The sequence below is a fragment of the Phallusia mammillata genome, chromosome 7 (genome assembly GCF_965637545.1).
Source record: "Phallusia mammillata chromosome 7, kaPhaMamm4.hap1.1, whole genome shotgun sequence".
NCBI classification, from domain to species: Eukaryota; Metazoa; Chordata; class Ascidiacea; order Phlebobranchia; family Ascidiidae; genus Phallusia; species Phallusia mammillata.
The window spans coordinates 10,072,027-10,095,176 of record NC_137258.1 but is presented as its reverse complement, the minus strand read 5'-3'; the positions used below and the strand labels follow the sequence as shown (position 1 = coordinate 10,095,176).

Sequence of the window (23,150 nt, the reverse complement as noted above, 5' to 3'; positions counted from 1 at the left end):
GATATTATTTGTTTGTTATTACGTGTAAAATGTATTTAAAAATAATTTTGACGCGGTTATAATACACAATGAATGGTCTTTATTATTTTGACTACTATATTTACTGTAAATTACATGGGCAAGAACTTGGCCGAATGGTCTTGCGCGCTTGACCCACATACAGACATGCAAAAAACCTGATCGGGATTCGTCCCCGGGAGTGTCCTGGGTTCGAACCCCGTTAAAACATAAAGTAGGGCCTAACTATGCATACCACCAAGAAGACCTATGTGCCACAGAATCTGATAAACCCTCCGAATCTTAACTAAAAGCTATTATTTGTAACTTTTGGCAACAGGGTCAATGAAGTCGACTTGGGGAGCAACCTGAATAATGTTTAATTTAGTAATTTTAGAGTGGAATAAATGGTTTAATATTGTCATGTGAGGAAATTGATGGGAATCAATGATCTTTAAACAATAAAAGTCTGATTTCTATGCTGCAGGTAAAAATCCCACAACTTTCACATCGATTCAATTATCAGTAAAAAAAGAATTTAGTAAATTTTTCTTTCTCAGTAAGTTTTCGGACATACATAATATATTTTTTGAAGTCAAACATATCAGAACACAATTTTGTTTTATATTAATCACATGCAAGTTTTCTAATAGTTCCAAACTGCGTAAAGAATCTTGGTTTTTTATTCTCCAATCTTATAAGTCCGTTCTCCATTGTTTGTGCTGAATCACAAAGTAGGGAAGCGTCAAGCGAAGGCTAAGTTCTAAACGCTTTATACAAAACCAAGTGAAATAATACAAGTCGTCTAAGGCTTTTTGGAATGGAAAGTAACCGGGAAGAAGCGCAGAAATGTTTACGTATTGCACAAACTGCTTATAGTAAGGGAGACACCGACAAAGCACAAAGGTTTTTAAAAAAGTCGAACAAACTTTATCCATTGAAACAAGCTGAAGGTACGTTTCATTTATGTGTGTATTTAGTGTATTGATCGATATGTACAGTTAGCAAATCATCATGAAGTTTATGTAATTGATTATGAGGTATTTAGCACATACTTTGTCTTCTGTTTCATTGTACAATAGTATATACATGTTAATACATGCAGAACTTCTGGAGCGCATTTTAAACTCATCCTCAAAGTCTTCTAACCATTCTTCAACAAGACAGAAAAAGCCCTCTGGGGGAAGCCAGTCCATGCCTGATTTCTCTAATCTGCATGGAAGCAGTGCAGAATCCACCCCAAAATATACCGCTGAACAAAAAGGCTTAGTTGACAAGTAAGTTTGTACCTGGTGTTTTATATTACATGTATTAGGCCAAAAGTGCTAGCTAGGATCAATGTGAACTATTGGAGTTGATCACATTATTAGTAGAGATGTACCGAATATTCGGTTCGCCGAATTTATTCGGCCGAATCGATCATTTTTGCAAAGATTCGGTTTCGGGCGAATAATTTGTTGCGATTCGGCCGAATCTTTTACGAACACAAATTTAAAGCGTTAAACGTGTCTTTTCTGCTTATTATGGTCCACGCAATCTTTCAAAAGCCCAAACATAACGAAAATTCAATGTTTATCTTTTTCTGTTTATCTCGTCAATGTTTATCTTTTTCAACACATTATCGTTTTTCCCACGGTAGTCAAAAAAATTAGTAATTCATTGGCAGGTTGCCAATCATGCTTAAGGCAATTTTAAACCCCACAGAACTGAAATAAGGACGAAACACAACTATTTTGCACTGGCTGCCTGGTAGATAAAAAAAATTTTCATGTCAAACGCGTAGCATACGACTTCGCATGGCATCATAAATGATTCGGTTGATTCGGCCGAATCGAAATTTAGCCGATTCGGTACATCACTAATTATTAGCACTTTGAATAATTTAAAGCCGAAAGCATTATTTGTTGGTTAATAGCAATCAGGAAACAAAAAACTGTAATATATTACCATTAAGATGGTTGGTGCGGACAAACACAACGCAGTTTTGACTCAGTCTCCATTATCTATGTAGTTAATAAGAAAAAGTCTTTTTGAATTTAATATGTCACAGAAAGGCATCCATAGTTGGTCCATACAAATTTTGACCCTAGTCGACCCAACCACATGCCCCACACCGTAAGCAGGTCACTTCCATGTCAACAAAGAAAATGACATTAAAAAAATTGAAAATTAAGCTATAAATACTCAAAGAAAGTTAAGCTACAAACAGTTCACAATTTTTTGACCAAAAAAGGTTTATCACTGCAGCTGGTGACAAGACATTGGCCGTATGGGCTAATGTAAAGGAAATTAATCGCGCTAGCTGCTTTAAAATTAATGGCATTTCCTCAGTTAGTTTTTTTTTCAATTTAAAAGTATTGGGTTTTTGGGTTTCATGAGTTTGATTTGTTGGCTTATAGTGGTAATAAGTTGTTTTTGGTGTATGGTTTCCCCCTTGACACAAACAAGAAAGTTGGGAAGCAATTAAACAAATGCAAAATCTGCATTTTACTGAGAGCACTTACCGTATTTTACGGACCATAAAGCGCACCCGATTATAAGGCGCACTGTCAATAAATTGCTTTGATTAGTTTTTTGTTCATACATAAGGCGCACCGGGCTATAAAACGCAACGTATTTTAAGGAGTATGGGTTATAAATGTTTACTTGTTCTGTAATAAATGTAAGCAAGTCAAAATAGTCCAATGAGCAAAAGAAAAAATTAGTCTAGTGAATATCACAGTTGCTAGTTGCTTTTACCGTAGTTTATTGTGTAAGACGGTGGTTTAGTAATATAATGTAGGCAATAAAGCACTACTTGATCCATACATTAGGCACACCAGCTTATAAGGCGCATGATCAATTTATGAGGAAAATAAGGATTTAAATTGCGCCTTATAGTCCGTAAAATATGGTAAATTTCATTGAGGGGTATTGCCCACTTGGCTATCGCATATCAAGAGGATATAACATAAATAGTTACAGAATAACGTAAATGGTTGGAAACTTGACAATTTATGTTGATTGTCAGTGTTAAAATACTGTTCCTTTTCTGATAGAATTTGTAAATGTTTCAAAGCTTTAATTGGACACATCCCAGCTAACGCAACGTTATTGTTATTAAATAATAGTGCCTAACGGCTTCACATACAACACTTTTAAATTGAATTGGTTGTGACATTTTTTTTAAGTGTTCTCTTATGATCTTCTTTACGCCGTGCTAATGATGTTAAAATATTGTAAACAAAGGCAAAACAGTTAGTGTTGAATTAACACATGCATTCAATGCCTTTTTCGTCACTTTTTTTAAGTTTATACGGTGAAGAAGTAATTACACCCTATCCATATCGTTGATATGTCACAAGTACAGGCATATAGAGACCCATTCGTTTCTGATTTCAAAAGTAACATTGTCAGGATTCACCATACAAAAAGATACCAAATGCAGGTTTAATAGTGGTACTTGAGGTAAATCATGCAGTTTGTATAAAACAAGTATATATAGTTTGTTTTTATTTCACTGCACTCTGGATTTTTGTTTGGTCAACAGCCACAACTAAAATATATTATTTCATGACAGAATTGTAACATTTGCTTTGTGTTGTCTGAAGGGTGAATAAAGTTAAAGATTTTTATGACATTCTCGGAGTTACAAAAGAAGCCAATGACAATGAACTTAAAAAAGCTTACAGAAAAATGGCTTTGCAGCTCCATCCAGACAAAAATTCAGCACCAGGTGCTACAGATGCCTTCAAAGGTTTGTAACAAAACATTGCTCTACTGCCATAATCTAGGGCTGAGTATTGTTTAATATCAGTGATGAAAATAGCCAAACTTCTGTTAGGTCTTAAACTATTTTTGACATAACCATTCACAGACTGCATGAACATGTAGTACAGTGCAAAAAAATTGAGGTGATAATAGGGAGCTTTCTAAAAACATTTCACAAACCCTGCGGTTAAGAAACATTTGTATGAGCAAACACTTTAATAATCCCAAGACCACATTCAGGAAAAGTTTAGGAATCTTGTATTTAACTATTTACTGTGGTTCTATTATTTTGTGAGTCATGCTGTATTATAAATTATCATTTCAGCTGTGGGAAAAGCTTATGCAGTGTTGAGTGATACAGAACAAAGAAGGAGATATGACCTGTATGGACCAGAAGAAGTTCAAGTTAACAGAAGAAGAAGGAGAAATAGTAGTGACAATGAGGACATGGAATTTGATCCAAATGAGTTCTTTAACATGTTTTTTGGTGGTGGTTACCCTAATGGTAAGTGGTTGTTGCTTGTGTTTTTGCAAGATGTCAATGATTGGATGTTTTTTTCAGAAAATGTAAGAGTGTTTCGACAAGGAAACACCTACTACTATGACAGAAGAGCACAACATAGACATCAAAATCATGAAACACATCAGGTGGAAAAGACCACACTGGAACAATTAATTACAAAAGTCCAGCAAAATAGGCCATGTTATGATGAAGATATAAACTAAGCAAAGATAACGATTTATGCAGGGTCATTCTTGTATTGTGACAGGAGTATATAATAAACTTTGTTTTTACTTTTAGGGCAATCCAGTTGTGTGGATTCAACTTCTTCCGATTCTGCTCATCTTTATAATGTCTCTTTTCGGCAATTTGTTTGTCTCCGACCCAGTATATTCACTGCATCGCAAAGGGTAAAAATATTTGTTTTCAATTAGATTTTACTTCCAAGCCGCCATTCCAGAATTGATTTGATACACGTTTGTTTTGCAGTGAATATGCATACCAGAAACACACAGTCAATTTAAACGTCCGTTACTTTGTGAGAAAGGATTTTGAAAAACAATACAAACAAGGAGGAATATCATTACAAAGATTGGAGGAAACAATTGAAGCAGATTATGTGGAAAATCTGCGTTCTGGTTGTTACCAAGAACGAATTAACAGTAAGTTTCAAATTTATTACTGACAAAACAAATAAAAGCAGTATATAAAATGTTTGTCAACAATGCAGAAGAGAACATGCGTCGGAAAGGACTGTATTTTGGAAGTCAAGACATTGTTAATAGAGCTGAAAAAATGACCACTCCATCTTGCGAAAAACTGGAAAAATTGTTTAACAGACCAGGCTGACATGCTGTGTTGTATGTCGGCATACGATTTTCAAGGCTTATGTTTCGTGTCAAGCACTTACGTCGAGTCAGTGAAAATATACAGTTCTTTTGTGAAGAACAAGTGCATCTCTGTTTCCGTGGTCTTTTTATATGGTTGTTGTGTTATATTTGTAATCTGCAGAAGTTGACTTCAAACAACGTGTTTGAGGTAGAGAATTAAAAACGAAGTTAAAACAGTGTAAATTCGATTTTGAAACAATCCATTTTTTCTCAATTCAGGTTTCGTAAAATATTGGTTGAGGGCAAGTTTATAGTTCGTTTTTTACTTTTTGGGATTTTCAAAATCAACAGCTTATCAGCGCTAAAGTCAAACACGTGATACATAATCGCACCTATCTTTCTTTTAAATTTGGCTTAAAACCAGTTGAAGTTGTATTAAAAAACAACGTTTTGCTCACGATGCACTTGAGTGTAACATTGTTTGCATAATAACATGAATCTTTTTACACTCCAATATGAAATGCTTTTGTGCCCCCATACATCTTGGTAACATTTGTACTGGCGTATGTGTTTGAATTATTAGGCAGTGTTAAAGTGGGCACATCTGCATTAAATTATGAACTTATTTAGTTGTGCGCTTGTTGGCAAACACAATGAGTCGACTTATTGATGACTGTGCAATTGCTTGTTATTTATATGCGTTAGAAAAGAATAGGGCGTTTTTATCTTGTTGGTTTGTCGTGCATGTAGTAGTCTTTTATTGTTGCAGTGCTGTTTTACCGAGCAAAAAAATACAAATCTGTCTAGTCCCCAATTGCAAATCAATGTGTACGAAATATTTTTGTTGCCGGTATTCTAAACTAAGGTTAACATACGTCCGGCGTTTTTTTGCCATTACGGATTTTTGGGTGATATTGCCCTTTTGAGGCGATTGAAACCGTGAGGTCAAATACTATGTTCTGTAATAGTAAACATTAAAGCGGTTAACGCTTTGCAAAAGCCCATGTGGTTGTTAATGATGGTGTACTTAATATTCGCTGCGATTTGCCAAATTTAATCAGCCATTGTTTCGAACACAACTTTAAAAGCGTAATACTTGACTTTTTCGGCCCATTGTCACAGAACCTTTAAAGTTTTTAAAGCGATATTTTTTTAAATGTATAAACACACAGAACTAAATCTATAACGCAACACGATTATCCATTGTAAACAGTGTTTGTCTGGCAGCTTGTAAAAACGTAGTGAACGACTTTTTCGCTTCGCAAGAGGTATTTATAGGTTGTTATTCCCAATATGTTTTTTTTGCAATAGCAGGAATGTTTTAATTGCGTGAAAAGAAATATGATTGGGTGTACCGTCCAGTCACACTGCAAAACTGTTGGCCAGTTAAGCTACATTGGAATTCCATCATTTAGGTTCAATCTCTTGTATTCGGTTGTGTAGTGGAAAAAAAGCACCACCCCACCGGCGTCTTGACCTTTTCAAAAATATTCTGACTGGAAACGTTCGGTTTGGTATTTCCTACAGTATAGATATCTCTATGTGTGCCATTGTTAATCATTAAAAAGGTTTCACTTTTTCGTTTATGACGTCACGACGGCCTTTGTTTATTGTCGAAGGTTTCACTGCAGCACAGTCAGCACTGTGAAATTCAAGTTCAGCAAGTGTTTTGGTTACTTGCGAAATGCCTAGTTGTGATTAAAAGCTTTAACTAGCTTCGGGCGACTTGTTTATTGCTTGACCTAATGCGAGATCCTTCTTTGGAACGAACAGCTAAATTTGGGATCAGGCTAGTGCATTTTTTTGCTTTTATGAATGCCCAGATGTGTCTTAGCTTAACATCACTTTATTACTTCAAACTTAGTTCAGCATTACTTTATAATGTTTATGTTCCATATTGCTGTCATTAATTTGTGTGTGAGTGTGAGCTTCTTGCTTTGAGATTACATGGGTATGTAAAAACTTGTCTGGAAACAGTATAAAACAGTTGCAATGAAAGTAACACGATATTTTTGTCACCCCAAGATCAAACTGATCTATCTAATTTGCCAGTTTGACGCCAAACACAATGATAAGGTAAACAATTTATTAAAGCAAAACGCGATGAAACAAATATGGTTAGAACTCAACATGCAAATTCATTAGTATGCGCTGGAACTTTAACTAGCGTTAACATAAACACTACCACATAGCAAGTTATCGACATCCACATTCTGTTACAACCATATCCTGATGTTGTTGCTGATGAACTTCTCCGTCTTGCAGGTAAAGAAGGCTGATTGGTTTCAGTTTAGTTGGGACGCAGCATGGCTCAGGCACGTTTGAGTCATGTTGGTTGGAAAGAATGCTTTGTAAATAAGCGTGATTGGTTGGTTTTGCTCCGTGAACAGTGGGGTTTCTACAATGTCCGACACATCGGTTGGCGTTGTATTTTTTGGGATGGACAATCCAAGAACCCCATCCGATCTTTTCGAAATCTACCTCAAAAGGCACAAGACGGCAATGAGTTGGCTCAATGGGCTCCAAAGTACGGAATCGAAAGCTGAAGCCAAAGGGGTTTGGCTTAACCGGTGACTTTTTGCTTTCAGATTCATGGGTGGTTTTCTTCGTAGCGACGACCCGCACTTCACTCTGTTCCTTTTTCCACATCATTACTTCGTCTGTTACGCGGGAGTCTGTTTTCTTCTTTTGGCCGATTTGGGTTCCGAATTCAAGACTATTTGTGGATACCATGTCGTACTGGTACACATTTTCCTCGATCCTGTTGGAGTCGGAGTTACTGTGCAATCGTCGCGATTTGTCGGTTTTGTTACGCTTTCTGGAGAGCTTTCGGCTTTTCCTTTTTCCAGAGCGTCCTTTGTAAACTTTGCGCTGACCGCGGGTCGCGGAGGAACGTCTGCTTCTGGTTTGATGAGCGGCCACAGTTTCAATCAAATCTAGTTGTTTGTTGCTTGAGAATACGAATAGGGTTGGATTTTCGTCTGACAACCCACTTCTTTCATTGACGAGATCATCAATGGTTTCTTGTTCGGAACTCTTATCTGTTCGCTTCTCGTTTTCATTATACCAGCGACGAATCATGCGTGTGATGTCAATTGAAACTCTGCAAATAGAGATAGATGTTTAAAATCCAATATACAATCTAGGTTTATTTTTATTGCTTATAAAAAAATGAACATATGTTTGTATTATGGAATGTGTACTTACTTTTGACTTGTAGGCATTTGTCGTGCATTAAAATGCGTGGAGGCGATTTTTCTCCTCGACAATGTCGTGACACCATCTTCGGAAGTGGCTCTTTCGTCTATTAGTTCGATTTTAGTGACGTCATTGTAGTCACGGGGAACTTTGAGATTCAACTCGGAAAGACGAATTCTTTCCCGCTGCAAAATGGCCGACAGGTCGAACACGATGACCCAAGTGTCTGCTTGCTTGTATGATTCTGCAATAAGAAAACGATTTGGTTAGAAATGGGATGGTCTGGCGAATTGAGATGCAGTGGAGCAATACACAAGTGACGGGTCGTTTACGCGTGGAGCGCCTGTTTGATCTTTGCCGTTCTTTGTCCGCTCATTTGTTCGTTTTTATGAGCGATATATTGCACACAGACTAAACAATAGCAAACAAAGCAGCGGTACACGAGCGCACATTGTTACATAACAATCGAATTTTGTCCGAAACACTTTTCGTTGACAAATGACGTGGCCACGAAAAGCTTGGGTCGCGTACACAAACATGTCTGGAGAAGGGTATTTGCAATTATGGCGTGGTCGTTAAATCTATGTGGTAAATATTTATGTCGGAAGAATTATAAATTGAATGATAATTTGTCATACTTTAGCCGCGATACCAGGCCCAGCGCCTTCAAAGGAGGTAAATTATGATTTCGCCCTACTAACGCTTTATTCGAGGGTGGTAAGCACACTTTTTGAAGGGTCGATTTATTATGGGCTACTTGGTTGAAATCTTCGTAAGTCGCGACTTAGTGGGTCGGAAGGGAGGAATTATTTTGCTCGATAAGAAGTGCAATGCAACACCGTGTGAATAGGCGCGCCAATACACAAAATTGTCTCATCTCAGATACGCAGACAACGCGGTTGATTTTGTTAAAACAAATATTTGGGGGCCTAACAAAAACATTTAGCTTTGTCATTTAGCTTTAATTTAGTTGCGGTTATATATAAAAAAAAACTTACCGATTGCGCTAAAGCTTCGAACGATGTCAGATTTTTTCAGAGCCTTTCCTTGCTTGCTGTTGATATCTTTTGGGCTGCTTGTTGACTCAGTTTCTTGGTGGTGGTATAGTGAGAGCATAAATTCGGATGAAGCCTTGGTGGCTAGATCATCGGTATGCGATTCGGAGGCAGCATGAATATGTTTCAGCACTCGCGAATGAAAATCTCTCATATGTTGTGGAACTGCGTCCATGGACGAGTCGAGATCGTACGATACTGCATGGTCGGTGCGCGACGCCATTTTGGGCGGTGATGGTGCTGACGGGCGTGCAGCTGAAGTCGGATGTTCATCGGAGATATGAGTCGGCGGCGATAAGACTTCCGAATCCCGCAGATCGGTAAAGAGATTGCCCTGACTCGATTCCAAGTCGATTTGTTGACGGAGGTTGGCTCCGTTAGCGGAAGGATGAACGCATGATAGTAAAAAAGCCACGATGGCGATGCAGAACGATACTTGTGTCATATCCATAGTAATGTTTTCAAATGTCAGTGTAAATATTTTTAAGTCGTCAATCTCTGAAAAAAATCACAAAGATATTAAGTTGCTGTTCAAAAGTCACCAATTTATGGCAACAAAATTGCAATTCGACTATGTTCTGTAAAAGCTCATTATCATAAATAAGGCACCTTTCTTCGTAAAATTAAATTATACAGTATTGCTAAAACAAAATTATTCCAAATTTCCTAAACTTTCTAAAATAGTTTTCATTTTCCATGTTTATGGCTTTTGCGCCTGTTAATTTGTTCTGAATAAATTAACACCATATAACAAATCATGCTACTGCGCCGACTGTTTCAATTTAAACCTGTTGGGCGAATGTGATACTTGTCACCTTTTCTCGATCCATTTATACGATGTCCCGGCGGGCATTTTTTCTCCGCACAATGGGATGAAGCTCTCGTGCAGTCTGGATGGGAACAGGACCCGCGTTCATTTTTTCTCCTCTAGCATCTTGCCGCCTGGCGATTCGGCCAGAGAGAGGGAGAGAGAGAACGATTTGCCCGTATGCCAAGCCTTGATGATGTTCGTGCAGGTGACAATGTAAACACAGTAAGGCCTCTGTGCCATTGGTCCAGCGCTCATTGATTTTGCCCTCAGTTTTTGTTGCGTCTATGGGTCACTGTTTACATTTCTCTCATTTGCGGCCGAATTAAAGAGCTTGGTTCGTCAGAAAAGCCAGCGACTTGCAACGAACCTACAGCCGTAACATGAGGTTACCGTATGTCATGGCAGACCCATAATTGTTTTAAATAAAACAGATGTGAAACCTGGTGGTATATTTGTCCGCTTCAGCTTAAGTGCATAAACTATCAAAAAATTATTGCCAACCTCCCTGTTTTAATTTTGTAACTTCAAAAAGTAATATTTTAAATACCAGCAAAGTATTAAACCACAGCTTCTCTGTTCAGACTTAAACAGATAAATACAAAAATTCACATGTTTGCATAAAAGGTTGATTAAAAATATGTAACAAAATTTAAATTTGTTGTGGAAAAAAACTGGTTAAAACTTGATAATATTAACATAGAATTAAAAATTATTGTTTGTTTTGATAATTCCAGACAAAATTGTAGTATTTCGTAAAATATGTTAACTTCCATGTGCGATAATCTGTTCGCGTCTGCAACGCCAACTTGGCAAACTTGCGGAAGGACTACAGGAAAACCGGCGATAGCTGTTGTATCTAATATAGAAACACAATTGCAAAGTTGTATATCGGCAATTGTTCGGAATTCTCTTATCGTCGATTCACGATCTCTGTCGCGCTGCCACGCAGGTAGAACGCCGACAAAAGGCATTGTTGAGAACGCGTGCGCACAATGTGTGGAAACAATAGTAATACCTCTATAATTCACACCACGTCTGCTACGATTAATAACAAAGTTGCATTTTGCATAATAGGACATTTGTCAGTGCATTGTGCGCTCACACCGGGCCGACCAGCGGTCTTCGTCATTGTTACGGATACAGATTCTAATTTGTTAGCGGGATTTTAATACGCACTTTCGCTGTTTCCGACGAATAGAAAAATGCTGTCCAGATGTGCAAAACTGAATTGAACGTTTTATGAACGCAAATGGTTTCTACACTCTTCTAATCGCCCTGTATACTGCAAAGTCGAATTCCACTTCACCTTTATTATCGCGAAAAAAATTTGTTTAAAACGACCCAACTGAACACAGGCGCAAAGGTTTCTTTAACACGTTGAGTTCAATCGAACCGGAACATAAGACAAAATTTAACGATCAAACATTTTGGTTGTGGTAATACTTATCCAGGTTTCCTTTCGAAGTGTGACTTTCTTGTCGCTTGTGCAAATACTGCATCTGACAGATGATGGTGTTTGAACTTATCGGTGTCTACGCGTGCTGCTTGCTATGCAAATAAATTAGTGCATCGGAGCTGATTACTTTACCAAAAGTTGCCAGAGCAAAATGCAAGTTTACGTTTTACGTTTGATCTTTGTAACTTCAGCAGTTTATAGAAGCAACAAAAATGTTGGGAATTGGCATATTTTTGTTATCATTTAAATAAGGTTGTGAAGCAATTGAAACCAACAAGCAGTGTACGTAAAAATCAGCTTTTTCGTTTGAAAAGCACTTGTTCAATAGAGTATGTGTATTTATAAAAGTTGGCGTATTGTTTCCGAACACTCTTTGGTAACGATGCGGTATCCTGGTTTGAAACAGGGTAAACGCGATATCTTAGGATTTCCGACCATTCGATAATCAGGTTGCATGGTTTCAGATAATGCTTTGCGGTATTCAAGTCTCTATCGGTATTAGCATTGTTTGCGCATCCGATAACACGTGTTTGCATTTCCTCGCGTAATGCTGTTTCCATTGTTAGCCAGATAAGAAGGCGTGTGGCAAAGATAAAGTTTGTAGGTTCAACACGAAATTCATGGCTAGAAGCTACTAACGTTCTTCAAAGTTTTGTTTCCACAAGAATCATTACTTGAACCATATTGTTATTTTGTTTTTGCCATAAAACAAAATATTTATTTTTTTAACGTAAAATTTTGATGCAGAAATACGAATAATATATCATTATGTGACGATAGTTTGCTCCTAACGCATTGATAAATAAGTTTTGCAGCACTTGTACAAAAACAGGAAAATAGTCGGGGAAAGTTGCCTACATTCACTTGAAGAATAGAAGAAATGCCTGTGTATAAAGCATTTTCTTCGTTTGTTTGCTGAAAGTTATTTTTATAGTGAAAACAAAATGTTTAAACGTAAATATTGCATCGACACACGGAAATGGTTACATCAGATGAAAATGTTAGGAAAAATAAAGTTTATTATTTTAAAATGTAGTAATGTTGCACATATGACAAAACCAAAACTTGATTGTTGTTATCTTTAGGCATGCGCGGTCGCATGGGGGGCGTTGCTGCAGTGTGTCAGTGCCTATCATCATTACCTTTGTTTGCATTTCCTAGTCTAATGCAACGGCTATCGTGTTGCCAACAGCAAGAAAATGATAAACGATTGCAAAACAATGCGATTTTGATAAGCTTGTAGGCTGAACACAATTGCGATGTATGCAGATAAGATTTCACCAATGGGTCGAATTGTCGCGATTTGGCAGCCGAACGTCCGAAATACTTCCTCTGCTAGTGGATTTTTCGTACTTTTCGATATGAACGTTTTCTAAGTTTTTTGAACTCCCAGATGTCTTCCAATGGTATTTTATTGCGGAGTGTTTTTGAATTTGAAGTGTGCGTACTTCCCTTTAACGAATTTTATCACTTATGCAAATAATGGTATCGGTCAGTCATCGAACTAAACTTTGTGATTGAAACGACTGCGCGTGCCGCTGCGCAAACAAGTTATAGATTAGAATAGAGCTAACATTACAAAAAAGTCGGAAAGGCGCTAAGGACAACATTATCATGCTAAGGATAACGTTAGGAATCATTTTTGATCCAAATTGAATAACATTACCAAAACAAATTGGAAAAACAAACCGGGATTGATATTTTCAAAAAGCATTAAATCTCCCACATTTGTAGCATCGTTGATTGCAGTTGCTTTGTTTGCCAAAACGTTTTAACTGTTTATGTTTTCTTCCCTTGTTTTTTTGCCGAGTAAGCAAAATGTCTTGTGTTAAAACGCAGTGTGAACCATAAGGATGTCAAACTCAATGCAAAGTGTTTTATTCAAAGTATGGACGGACTTTTTTTTACGTACGAGCAAAATGACAACTGAAACAATAACAGAGAAACGCTTGACAAGTTTGTGCTGTTGCTGGCACATACCATGTGGCGTGCATTTCGATGGCCAACTATTTCTTATAGGTGGAAGGTTTGCCTTGCAAACTGTGCGCACCAAAGGGAGGGATTAAAAAGTTATTGTTTCTTGCGTGGCCGCGAACCGCTACAAGCGGAATTAGTATGACACGGGGGAGCTTGTTTACGATAATAAAAGACAGCGCTCGATTAATAGACTATTTGTAGTTCGCACTGTTTTAGAGGAGTCAATTGTTCTCGCGCGGCATATACTTGTTGATGCGGGCGACGTATTAATTCGAGTTTCAATAAACTTTTCAATGCGCATTGTTTCGTCTATTGTGCTCTTTTGTTCGCAACAATGCCCATCCGATGTCCAACTTGTCAGATTTATTGATTGCTTTGTCGTAAAGGTGAGAAACAATCGATTAGACCACTTTCTGCGCGTTATCAGTGAAATCTATTAGCAAGAGCAGATGTACACCTGTGATTGTCTGACAGTATGTTGAAATATTTCGAAACGAAATTTTGCAAACAAAACGGAAAATTTATCGAAATTTATTTATTTCATTTATATTTTCTTGTGAAGTTTTGTTTTTCTAATTAGGTAGAGGTTATTTATTTTTTCTATATTACACTTTCATCCGAACTTTTTCATTGCTACTAGTTTTTGATGTCTTATGGGTACTGATAACTATGTGTTTCGTTCGCCTGACCCTACGTTCTGTTAATTGATTTCCGAAACAGCACTGGGTTTATTATCGGTAGTGTGCAAATAAAACCGCTGGCGCGTGCACAGCATTTTCCTCTGCTTGAACTTGGTTGCTTTAGTGATAGTTACTTCCGCAATGTGCAAACAAGCTTTGATAAACAAGAAGTTTAGACACCAGCACTAATGTTATAGTAGTTGTTTGATTTAATAGAATGTTAAGAGAAAATGCGGTTTTGACCTTTTGTACTTTCCCCCCTTTGTCAATTGCGAAAAACTGTTTATAAAATAAAAACTGTTTGAATAAATTTTTTAACAATTATGCTATTGTTTAAAATCGCCTGACTATGACTCTTTCGTAGTACAATATTATCTATTTACCGACACAAAGTGGTGTTGTCATACGAATATGGAGTATGTCGGGTGTTTAGGCAATGACTTACAACGTAAATGAATAAATATTTATTATGATTTTCGAAACATAGCAGATTATATTGACTGGTTTAAGTTTGTAAACATTATTTAGCGTTTTGCCTTGGTTCCTTTAGAAAAATTTAGGTTAATTACAAATGCTTGACATGCATTTAATCATTTGCGGCTAAAAATGCAGACACTATTAGTGCTGTTTCCACATCGCTATATTACCTATTGCCGTAACTTTATTCACAACGATTTACGTTGATTTTTCGAAGTTTGATTTGTGCTCTATATTTTATTGTGAAGTTGTATTGCCTGATTGGGTTGTGTTTTGTTTATTATGCACTTTAAGCAAAACATTGTCATCGCTATGTTAGGTTCTGGTGTTAAAGTACTGATAACAATGTGTTTCTTCATTCTGACCCTTCTTTAAATGTATCTTCTTTAATTGATTTCCGAACAGCGCAGAGTTATTATCAGTAGTGTGCAAATAAAACCGCTGGCGTGTGTACAACGTTCCCTCTTCTAACTTGATTCTTTTGATTGGCGTCCACTTCCGTATTCTGTAAACAATCTTTGATATAAGAAGACTTTCAAATACACAGGAGGGTTATCTTTGTTCCTTGCTTTTGTACCTAATTTTACCTCACACCTCAGTCGCGTGTCTTTTGAAATCGAAGATTCTACATTTTGTAAAACTTCCTTAAGCAAATGCGTCAAGTGCATCAGTTGAGTTGATAGTTGTTTATTTTGCGTAATGATAAATGTAAACAAATACAAAAGCGGGTAAAAACAAAATATAACAACGCTTTGTTGCTGTTCATCGTTCTCTGTTAAACAGTTTTAGCAATTGCTGATTGATTCTCGCTCTTCAAGTACCTTTGTATCCTTGATACAAGTACAGATCATAATCAAAAACATAAAAGTCGTCAGCATAAATTTTGCGAAGCTTGTCCACTTGTTGCTCGGGTAAAAGTTGGAACATCTTTTGCGTGATATTCTGACTGGTTTGTGGAGGTCCAGTTAGGGGAAACGTTAGATTGGTTGTCGTTTTTCTTTGTAAGTAGTTGAGTAAATACTGCGAATCGGTACTAAGGCTTTCGAAACGAATCACGAAGCTGTAGTTCACATAGCATGGCATGCAGTTGTAGACTTGTGGTATCCAGTGATGATCCATTGTTTTAATTTGTTCCTTACTTTGATAGTTGTCAACGATATAGCTAAGCAAGAAACACGTTGAACAAGTTTTCGCTGAAGGTTTACTGATATTGTTATGACTTACTTGACAAATTGTTGAAAAGATATTTCTCCGGACTTGAGAACAAAGATTTTCTCTAGCATTTGTTTTTTATTTGGTGCTGAAAGTTTCAGAAAAGCCGGTGAACGCAAAATCAACGGGGTTGGAGTTTTTGAAAGCCAGTGTCTAAAAAAATAGTTGTTTATCAACGGGACGGAAAGATATGGTAGAGGTACTAGGTAGAGCTACTAATACAGGAACTCACGGTACGTAGGTTTAATAATTTCACAAAGGGCGCAATTTTCAAAATAATTGTGTAACTGGAATAGAGTTAAGAAGTAAGTCGTAAGTTAGGTACTGGAATTCTAGTTGATTATATTTTGAATATTATTAAGAAAGTCTAGTCCAGCCGTAATAGCCCCAACCGTCAGCATTTTTACACAATTTGCGTTCAAAAACTTTTTGCGCCACCTAGCGGAAATTATTAAACCGATGTAATGTGAGTTCCTGTGTTAGTACCTATTCCGAAAAATATTGTTCATTTATTGTAAATAAACTACAAAATCTTACGTGTTTATTCCATAAATTTCTGAGCCTAATTGACTTTCGGCAATTTTTCTCCCCTCCCTTTGTTTGTACGCGTTCCATCGGCTCTTTGAGGAAAACTTGTCGACATATGCAGAGACCAGCCTTTCAAATGGATGTCTCATTGCAAAGAATGTTGTGTATTCACTTAACCGCCTCAAAGCCTCTCCCTCACTATCTAATCTATTGACAGAATGATTTGTATTACATAACTTACAAGCTTAATGAAGCCTATAGTTTGCTTAAGAGGCCCCCTTACTGTTCAAAATATTTGTTTGGTATTTCATGATATTCCCACTCTTTTCTCATTTTTTGTGTGATCTCTTTTTTAAATCCTCCAAGCTTCAAAAATAATATTTGCCAAGTTGTACTTGCTACCTGCGAACGTCAGTAAGGTTAAATATATCAAAAGTTATGCGTACATAATTGTTGTACTGTACTACAAAACTGATGAGACGGTCCGTAACTTTGTCAAAGGCTGAATTGATATAAGCAAAACTTTACAAATAACAAGTGCCATGAGCTTGGAAATATTTTTACAAACCTTTGGATTTTCACACATTACAAGTTTCAAGCTGTCGTCGAATTTGAAATGTTTTGAAAGAATGCTAGCATAATCGAAATGTCGTTGTTTACATCTCTGCTTCATGTTCACCATTCTTTGTAAGTACGGTCCTTGTCGCAAATTGTCCACTTCAGCTACACAATAAATAGACACAAATCACACTACCTCGATTCACAGTTGAAGCAGACGCATCTACCTGATTCTTTCCAATTTTTTATTTTTCTTGGCACAAATACCAACCAGATACTTTGCGCAACGATAATTACAAAATATGCTACCCATCGTTTTCTAACTCGCGCTCCTTGCATGCTCTTTTTTATTGTATCTGCTTCTTAAATTTATACAATCCGTGGATGATAAAACAAAGCGTTTAAAAAAACGGACATACCAGGACCTTTATAAGCGCTTGTTTGCGACCACCGTCTGCCATTTGCAGTAATTCCTGTTTGTGACCTGGATTAATAAGATACCGCTTCTAAATTTAGTCCATAATTGCAATAAAAGAAGTCCACAATCACAACCATTTTTTTGCGCGCTAAACGTTCGTGACCCGACAAAGAAAGAAGAATGGAATACGTTGAAGAACAATTGGTTGTTGATGAGGCATGTCAGCAGTTTTTCTGGAGGCGTTTAGAGCCGACAATTAAGATCTATACATTTGAAGAGACTTGTGAGTTGTTTGCATACATCAAACACGAAAATTGCAAAAAAGAATTATCGCACGGTCTTACAAGTCAATATTGTGCATAAATGTGCAGGTGTTGCATGCGTGTTGTCGTCTAATATATCATGTACGCATATTTATAACACTGTCAAGGTTTTGTTTGTTTAAACGCGGAAAGTTATATTGAAATAGTTGGTAGTCTATTTTGTACAGTTCGATCAGTTTTTCGATCTGACGAGGTTCGAGCTTGGCAAAAGCGTCATGTACTATTGAAGAATTTGTTGAGCTGTGTCCTGCGGTATTGTATCCTTCCGGATACTTGAGGTTTTTCGGTGCCCCAATCATATTCAAAACATACCTAAAACGACAAAATATGTTCTTATTATTATCGTGTATAAGTACGAAGATAACATGCAATATAAGGTTCATAGTTTTACTGTACATCCAGGAAAAAAATACGTATGGATGTGACCACAGAATTGCAAATTAAATGTATTAAAAAGTGGTCCACTAGATGGCACTAACGATAACTGTATTGCAATTTTTACAAGTCATGCTGTCTGCAAAGTATTTTGTTTAGCCTTTATATTGTAAATTTTGTTGTGGCTTGAGCACTTACTTGCAGTAACAATGTAAGAATCAGTTCAAACCATTCATACGAAAGTAAATCTTAGGTTCGGTCAGATTCGGTAGAAATATACCGGACTGCTGGCCGAACATTCGGTTTGGGCCCGAACTTTTTTAGGCGGTTTGGTGCATCAGTACTTCTTACCTTGCGTCTTCCTCTATTGTTTCGATATGGGCAATAACGTCGTATTGGATATGACATGGATAACACAATGTGTGGAAGTTTTGCCAGTGACGAACGTTGGTAGACCGTAACGAACCCGATCCATGATCTATTTTGTCCTTTGTCACCACTGCGTTTCCAGGATCGGTCAGATATGACACAAACTCGTTGAACGTGGCATGCTTTGGATACTTTCTGATGCAGAATAAGTTTGTAGTTTAGTATATGCCATGATAAAAAATCTTTAACGCCTTTATCCGCTGTATTACCATATAGTAAATCTGATTTGTGGCGCAAACCTTTTTTATTTGTTTAAAATATCAACTTAACGTTGGTGTCAGAAAGGCATCTCATGGCACTTACTTAAAAATGTTTTTAGGCATTTTAAGTATTGTAGGTGGAGAAGAAATCGAATTTGAGACTTCTTCTGAAGTTTCCTGTGTGGTGGAAGCTGTAATGAAAACGTTGTCTTGTACTTTTCGCCACGCCACAGAATATTAAAACTCAATGGCAAAGAGCCCAATATTTGGCAAAAATTTGAAACGGTAACCACACGGAAAATTTGTTGGGCCAAGTTATGCTTTTGTGCAGTGGTCGGCAACCGCCGGTCCGGCACCGGGCCGCGAGTAGTTCGTTACCGGGCAGTATGATTTTTTTAGCTGAAATGCTTGTTTTGTGAAAACGGTCCGCAGTGCAAAAAGGTTGCCTACCCCTGCTTTAGTGGGGGTTTAAGGAAATGTATTTACAGTGTTAACTTATGTTTAGCAAACTTACGCTCACAGTGATACCACATCGTAAGATATTTGTCTGTAGAGGGACAAGGATCGCTCTGGATCCATGTTTTTGATGCTTCCAACACACAAAAGTTTTTCTTGTGACACGCAACCATTGCCGCCGCAGTTGCTGTTTCGGCATCGCAATGGACGTTGGCTATTCGTGCTCGCTTTCGACATCTGCAAAATAAGGTTTTATATTATCCTACAAATTACGTTTTTATATGGCGGATTGGTGAACTTACGTGGTAGTTTCTAGCCGACCAAAAAATGCCGACATCACCCGAATTTCTGAGCCTACCGGACACTTGACTGTCTTCCTTTTTCTATCACAAACTGTGACGTTTTTTTCGACAGATCTATCTGAAATTTCAACACCAAATGTTACTGCATTTGTTTTGGTTTGTAAACAAACTGAAGAGATAAAAACAACAGCACCAATTCTGTATTTGAACATCACAACCAACCCTGTGTATAATATACTGAAACAAAATGCAACCCTTCTACCACTATTTACTGAACCTACATACCAACACAGTGATAGTCAATCTGTAGATATTTTGGGACATTTCCACACCCTTGCAAGTGACCGAACACCACAGGCGACCCAACAACTTCGCACTTCTGCTTTCCATCGCATAACTGGGAAGCTATTAACAATGCGTTTTTTGACGAACAAGGACGCATGTTTACTGCTTCTTTGCCTTCGTAGTTTTGCATACACCTGTAACATCGATGCAAATGGGTAATACCATGTTCAAGAAGTTTGTGGAAGAGCATGCATGGTTGGTTTAGACAACTTTGTGTCCTTGCCACCAGGAAAGATAAGATGGAAACGGTGGACGTATCTTTTGTGTGTCATTATTTTGGCGTAATTTTGACTTATAAGTTAGTGAGAAATATTATTATTTATGCAAAAACTATGAAAAAAACGCCCCTTATTTTTTAACATTCGAATACAGACCCCGACGAGGTTTGAACCAACTGACGTTTAAATATTTTGCTTGTGTAGAAAAGGTTGCCATGTTCGACAAACTTAGCACTGGAGCAATGAAGTTGGCGATAGAATTTTTTTTTCAGTCTGTACGTTTATATTCCTATTTCACTCACGTTGAATCGTCCTGTCTCCCAAACATTGCGTCATGTACTTTTATTACATGATTCGGCTTTTTGCATTTGAGCACTCTAACTTCAAATGAACAAGCTGTAACTCGATGAATACCGTTTTCTGTAAACAACAAAATTATGGATGCATTATGTAAGTAGAAACGATCCAGCTTATAATGACGATTTTCCTACTGAAGTGTGCAAGAAAACGGACATTGAATCTTATCTAACTTATTATGGAAAGCACGTACCTGGTGTAAAACTCTCGTTTGATTTTCCATATGTTGTGGCAACTTCATACGAAAATCGTCCAAATACTGAAGCGTTAATACTTTTCTTGTAGGCAACTTTGTCCAGATAAGCTGACGTTAGTCGCTCGAATGGGTCTCGTACAATCATCATCTTAAGCGATTTTAAGTACTTTTGACGTTGCGTAGTGTTTGGATTTGTATTTACCCAACCGATGTTAACGGCATGTGCTTTTCCCTGTTGCAAAACAAAAGGTTTCATAATATTAGGCATTTTCCTTTTCGAGCGGTTTTACCTCACATTTACTTATTGCATTATACTAAACATGAGAGTTGTCGAGAGACTGCAATTAGGTATCGAAGGGCAAGGTGTGTAAAAAATCAGTTAGATGTTTGTAACCTCCAAACGCTGAACGATGCATGATAATTAATTCCTAAACCAAAACACCAACATATATAAAACCTCTGAAGATTAATGCTCGTTTTATTTAAACCGAAGCCTGAACTCAGCCCGAGCAAAACCCGAAAAGTGTACCGTTCATAACCAAAACTTATGACTTAAGTAGCCAAAAGACGAAGCAAAATTCCATACACGTTTAAAAGCAGTACGGGAAAAAGGTTAAAATCGCTCTCAACGTTTTGTGGCTACATTCAACACCCAGAAAATTACCCGATGAAACGAGTAAGTGACCCGTGACAAAGCAAACAGACTCCTGAAGTATTTTAGCGCAAGTATACAGCATTTTATAAAAACTTAAATTTATGCCGAAAGTTATTGTAAATGTTTCATATATGAACTGATAAAACCGTTATGTATATTTTAGCTTAACGCTCTCGTTAAACACTTGATATTGTTTCATTACAACAGCCACTTTATCGGTCAATAATGCAAACATTTGCTAATAATCGTCACCTGCTTGATGCTTGAAGTGCTGTTAGCCAACCCGTTCATCACCATCATGACCCTCTTCCAATTAGTGCTTCCGGATTTGGGAATTTCGCAGTAGATCAGGGGATACTTGTCTGATTTCAAAAACCACGGACGCGGCGTGGGTAGCGATAAGTGCCACGCTTCGTACGTGACGTTATTTTTCTTTATTCCTAAAATGTAAACAAATGCTAACTTTGACAAAAAAAACTGAGATAAAAATAATGAAGTGAGATAAAAACTGAAACCCACTAAATCAAACCAATAATGCCTTCAAAATACATGGACCAGTATCGATGAGTCTTTCTATGGGCCTGAAGCTTTCGTTTTATGTTACGTAAACGTAGGCTGCGGTTCACATCTCATAAACATACCCAGTTTGTCACACATTTCCTTGGTGTATTTTCTTCTCTCGTCCATTCTTATCTTCATTCGATTCATAAACTGTTCATTTGTCTCTATGTTGTGCTTGTCAACGTTTTCCTTAATCTTCGAATTGTCATCCTTCTTGGTTGTTACATCATTTGTATTCGTAGCCGTAGTGTTTCTTGTATTCGTAGCCGTTCTGTTTCTTTCCACAGTTGCATGTTGCCGGACTGTCGATACTACTATGGTATGTTTATTTTTTGGAGAAACGTTGCGTAAATGAAGATCATTGTTTGTAGTCAAGTTTACACCTTTGTCATAGTTGATATTGTTATCTGCTTCGACATAGTGCTTGGTTTGTTGAGATTTCAAGTTCGGACTTAATTGCTTACTATTGCGTATTACATGCCTTGCTAGGTCCGTGTGTTCAACAATTCGAACGCATACAGATAAAAATACGAACGAAAGCACAAGAAACAAAAGTCCTTTGCGGACACGGCGGTATGTTTTCCAGTTCATCCTTGACTGCCAGTGATTTGCTTAACAGGTGTCTATTTTCGCTTCGTAGTTGGCATTGTAGAAAACTTTGCTTGTCTACAGTTGTTGTTCAGGTGTAAATTTCCCAATCCTGACTGTGTAACATTTTGTTATCCTGTCTTAAAAATCCATGCTAATGGAATGTAACATGTATGGTCTAAAACAGATTAGCTAGAAATACAAAGGAGGTATCAAAATCAGTCAAATATTGACCTAGCATCTTCGCTAGCCTCAACAAATAAACCTGTTGCTTGGCCGAGGGCGGCGCTCAACTATGCCCGCCTGTCCACGGGTGCATAAAAAAGGTTAAACCAATATAACCACAACGGGTATCACACACTGACGTTTCGCCTCAAGCAAGTGCTACATTGACGGTATAGGTATAAATTGACGTTGACTGCAATACGTAATTATACATTGTAGCAATGACTCACCAACCTTAATTTATGTCATAAAATAATCTTAAACTATATGCCTCGCATGTACTTGTGTGGAGACACGTTTACTGTTGCCAATCGACCCTGTTAACATTAGTTTTATTTGAGCGCAAAAACCCAATCAACATATGCCAAGTTATGCATTGTTTGATTGGAAATATCATTCGCGTTTGTCCATCGTTTAACTCGATCTGATATTAGCTGCAGACGGTTCAATACTGCTAAAAGCAACGTGAGA

At 37.3% G+C, this 23,150-nt stretch overlaps 3 protein-coding genes across 3 annotated transcripts; 1 reads left to right on the top strand and 2 right to left on the bottom strand.

Moving 5' to 3' along the window:
* The first annotated feature begins 567 nt into the window (after positions 1-567).
* On the top strand, positions 568-5,900 carry LOC145237920 (dnaJ homolog subfamily B member 14-like). Its single transcript, XM_080100918.1, has 8 exons — positions 568-950; positions 1,103-1,274; positions 3,588-3,733; positions 4,073-4,252; positions 4,310-4,395; positions 4,550-4,659; positions 4,739-4,911; positions 4,980-5,900. The coding sequence occupies exons 1-8, from the start codon at positions 818-820 to the stop codon at positions 5,096-5,098; spliced, it is 1,119 nt and encodes a 372-aa protein (XP_079957044.1). The 5' UTR covers positions 568-817; the 3' UTR covers positions 5,099-5,900.
* Positions 5,901-7,150: 1,250 nt separating this feature from the next.
* LOC145239457 (uncharacterized) lies at positions 7,151-10,095 on the bottom strand. Its single transcript, XM_080102778.1, has 3 exons — positions 9,276-10,095; positions 8,287-8,521; positions 7,151-8,182 (listed from the first exon to the last, which is right to left on the bottom strand). Exons 1-3 carry the CDS (start codon positions 9,781-9,783, stop codon positions 7,276-7,278), a joined length of 1,650 nt encoding a protein of 549 aa, XP_079958904.1. The 5' UTR covers positions 9,784-10,095; the 3' UTR covers positions 7,151-7,275.
* A 5,309-nt stretch (positions 10,096-15,404) lies between these two features.
* LOC145237862 (uncharacterized) lies at positions 15,405-22,627 on the bottom strand. The gene is made up of 16 exons (XM_080100852.1): positions 21,947-22,627; positions 21,558-21,745; positions 20,648-20,882; positions 20,400-20,517; positions 19,820-20,013; positions 19,535-19,652; positions 19,291-19,469; positions 18,880-18,967; positions 18,499-18,711; positions 17,858-18,084; positions 17,259-17,393; positions 17,042-17,196; positions 16,757-16,875; positions 16,483-16,680; positions 15,958-16,098; positions 15,405-15,895 (listed from the first exon to the last, which is right to left on the bottom strand). The coding sequence occupies exons 1-16, from the start codon at positions 22,455-22,457 to the stop codon at positions 15,547-15,549; spliced, it is 3,168 nt and encodes a 1,055-aa protein (XP_079956978.1). The 5' UTR covers positions 22,458-22,627; the 3' UTR covers positions 15,405-15,546.
* Between the last annotated feature and the right edge of the window lie 523 nt (positions 22,628-23,150).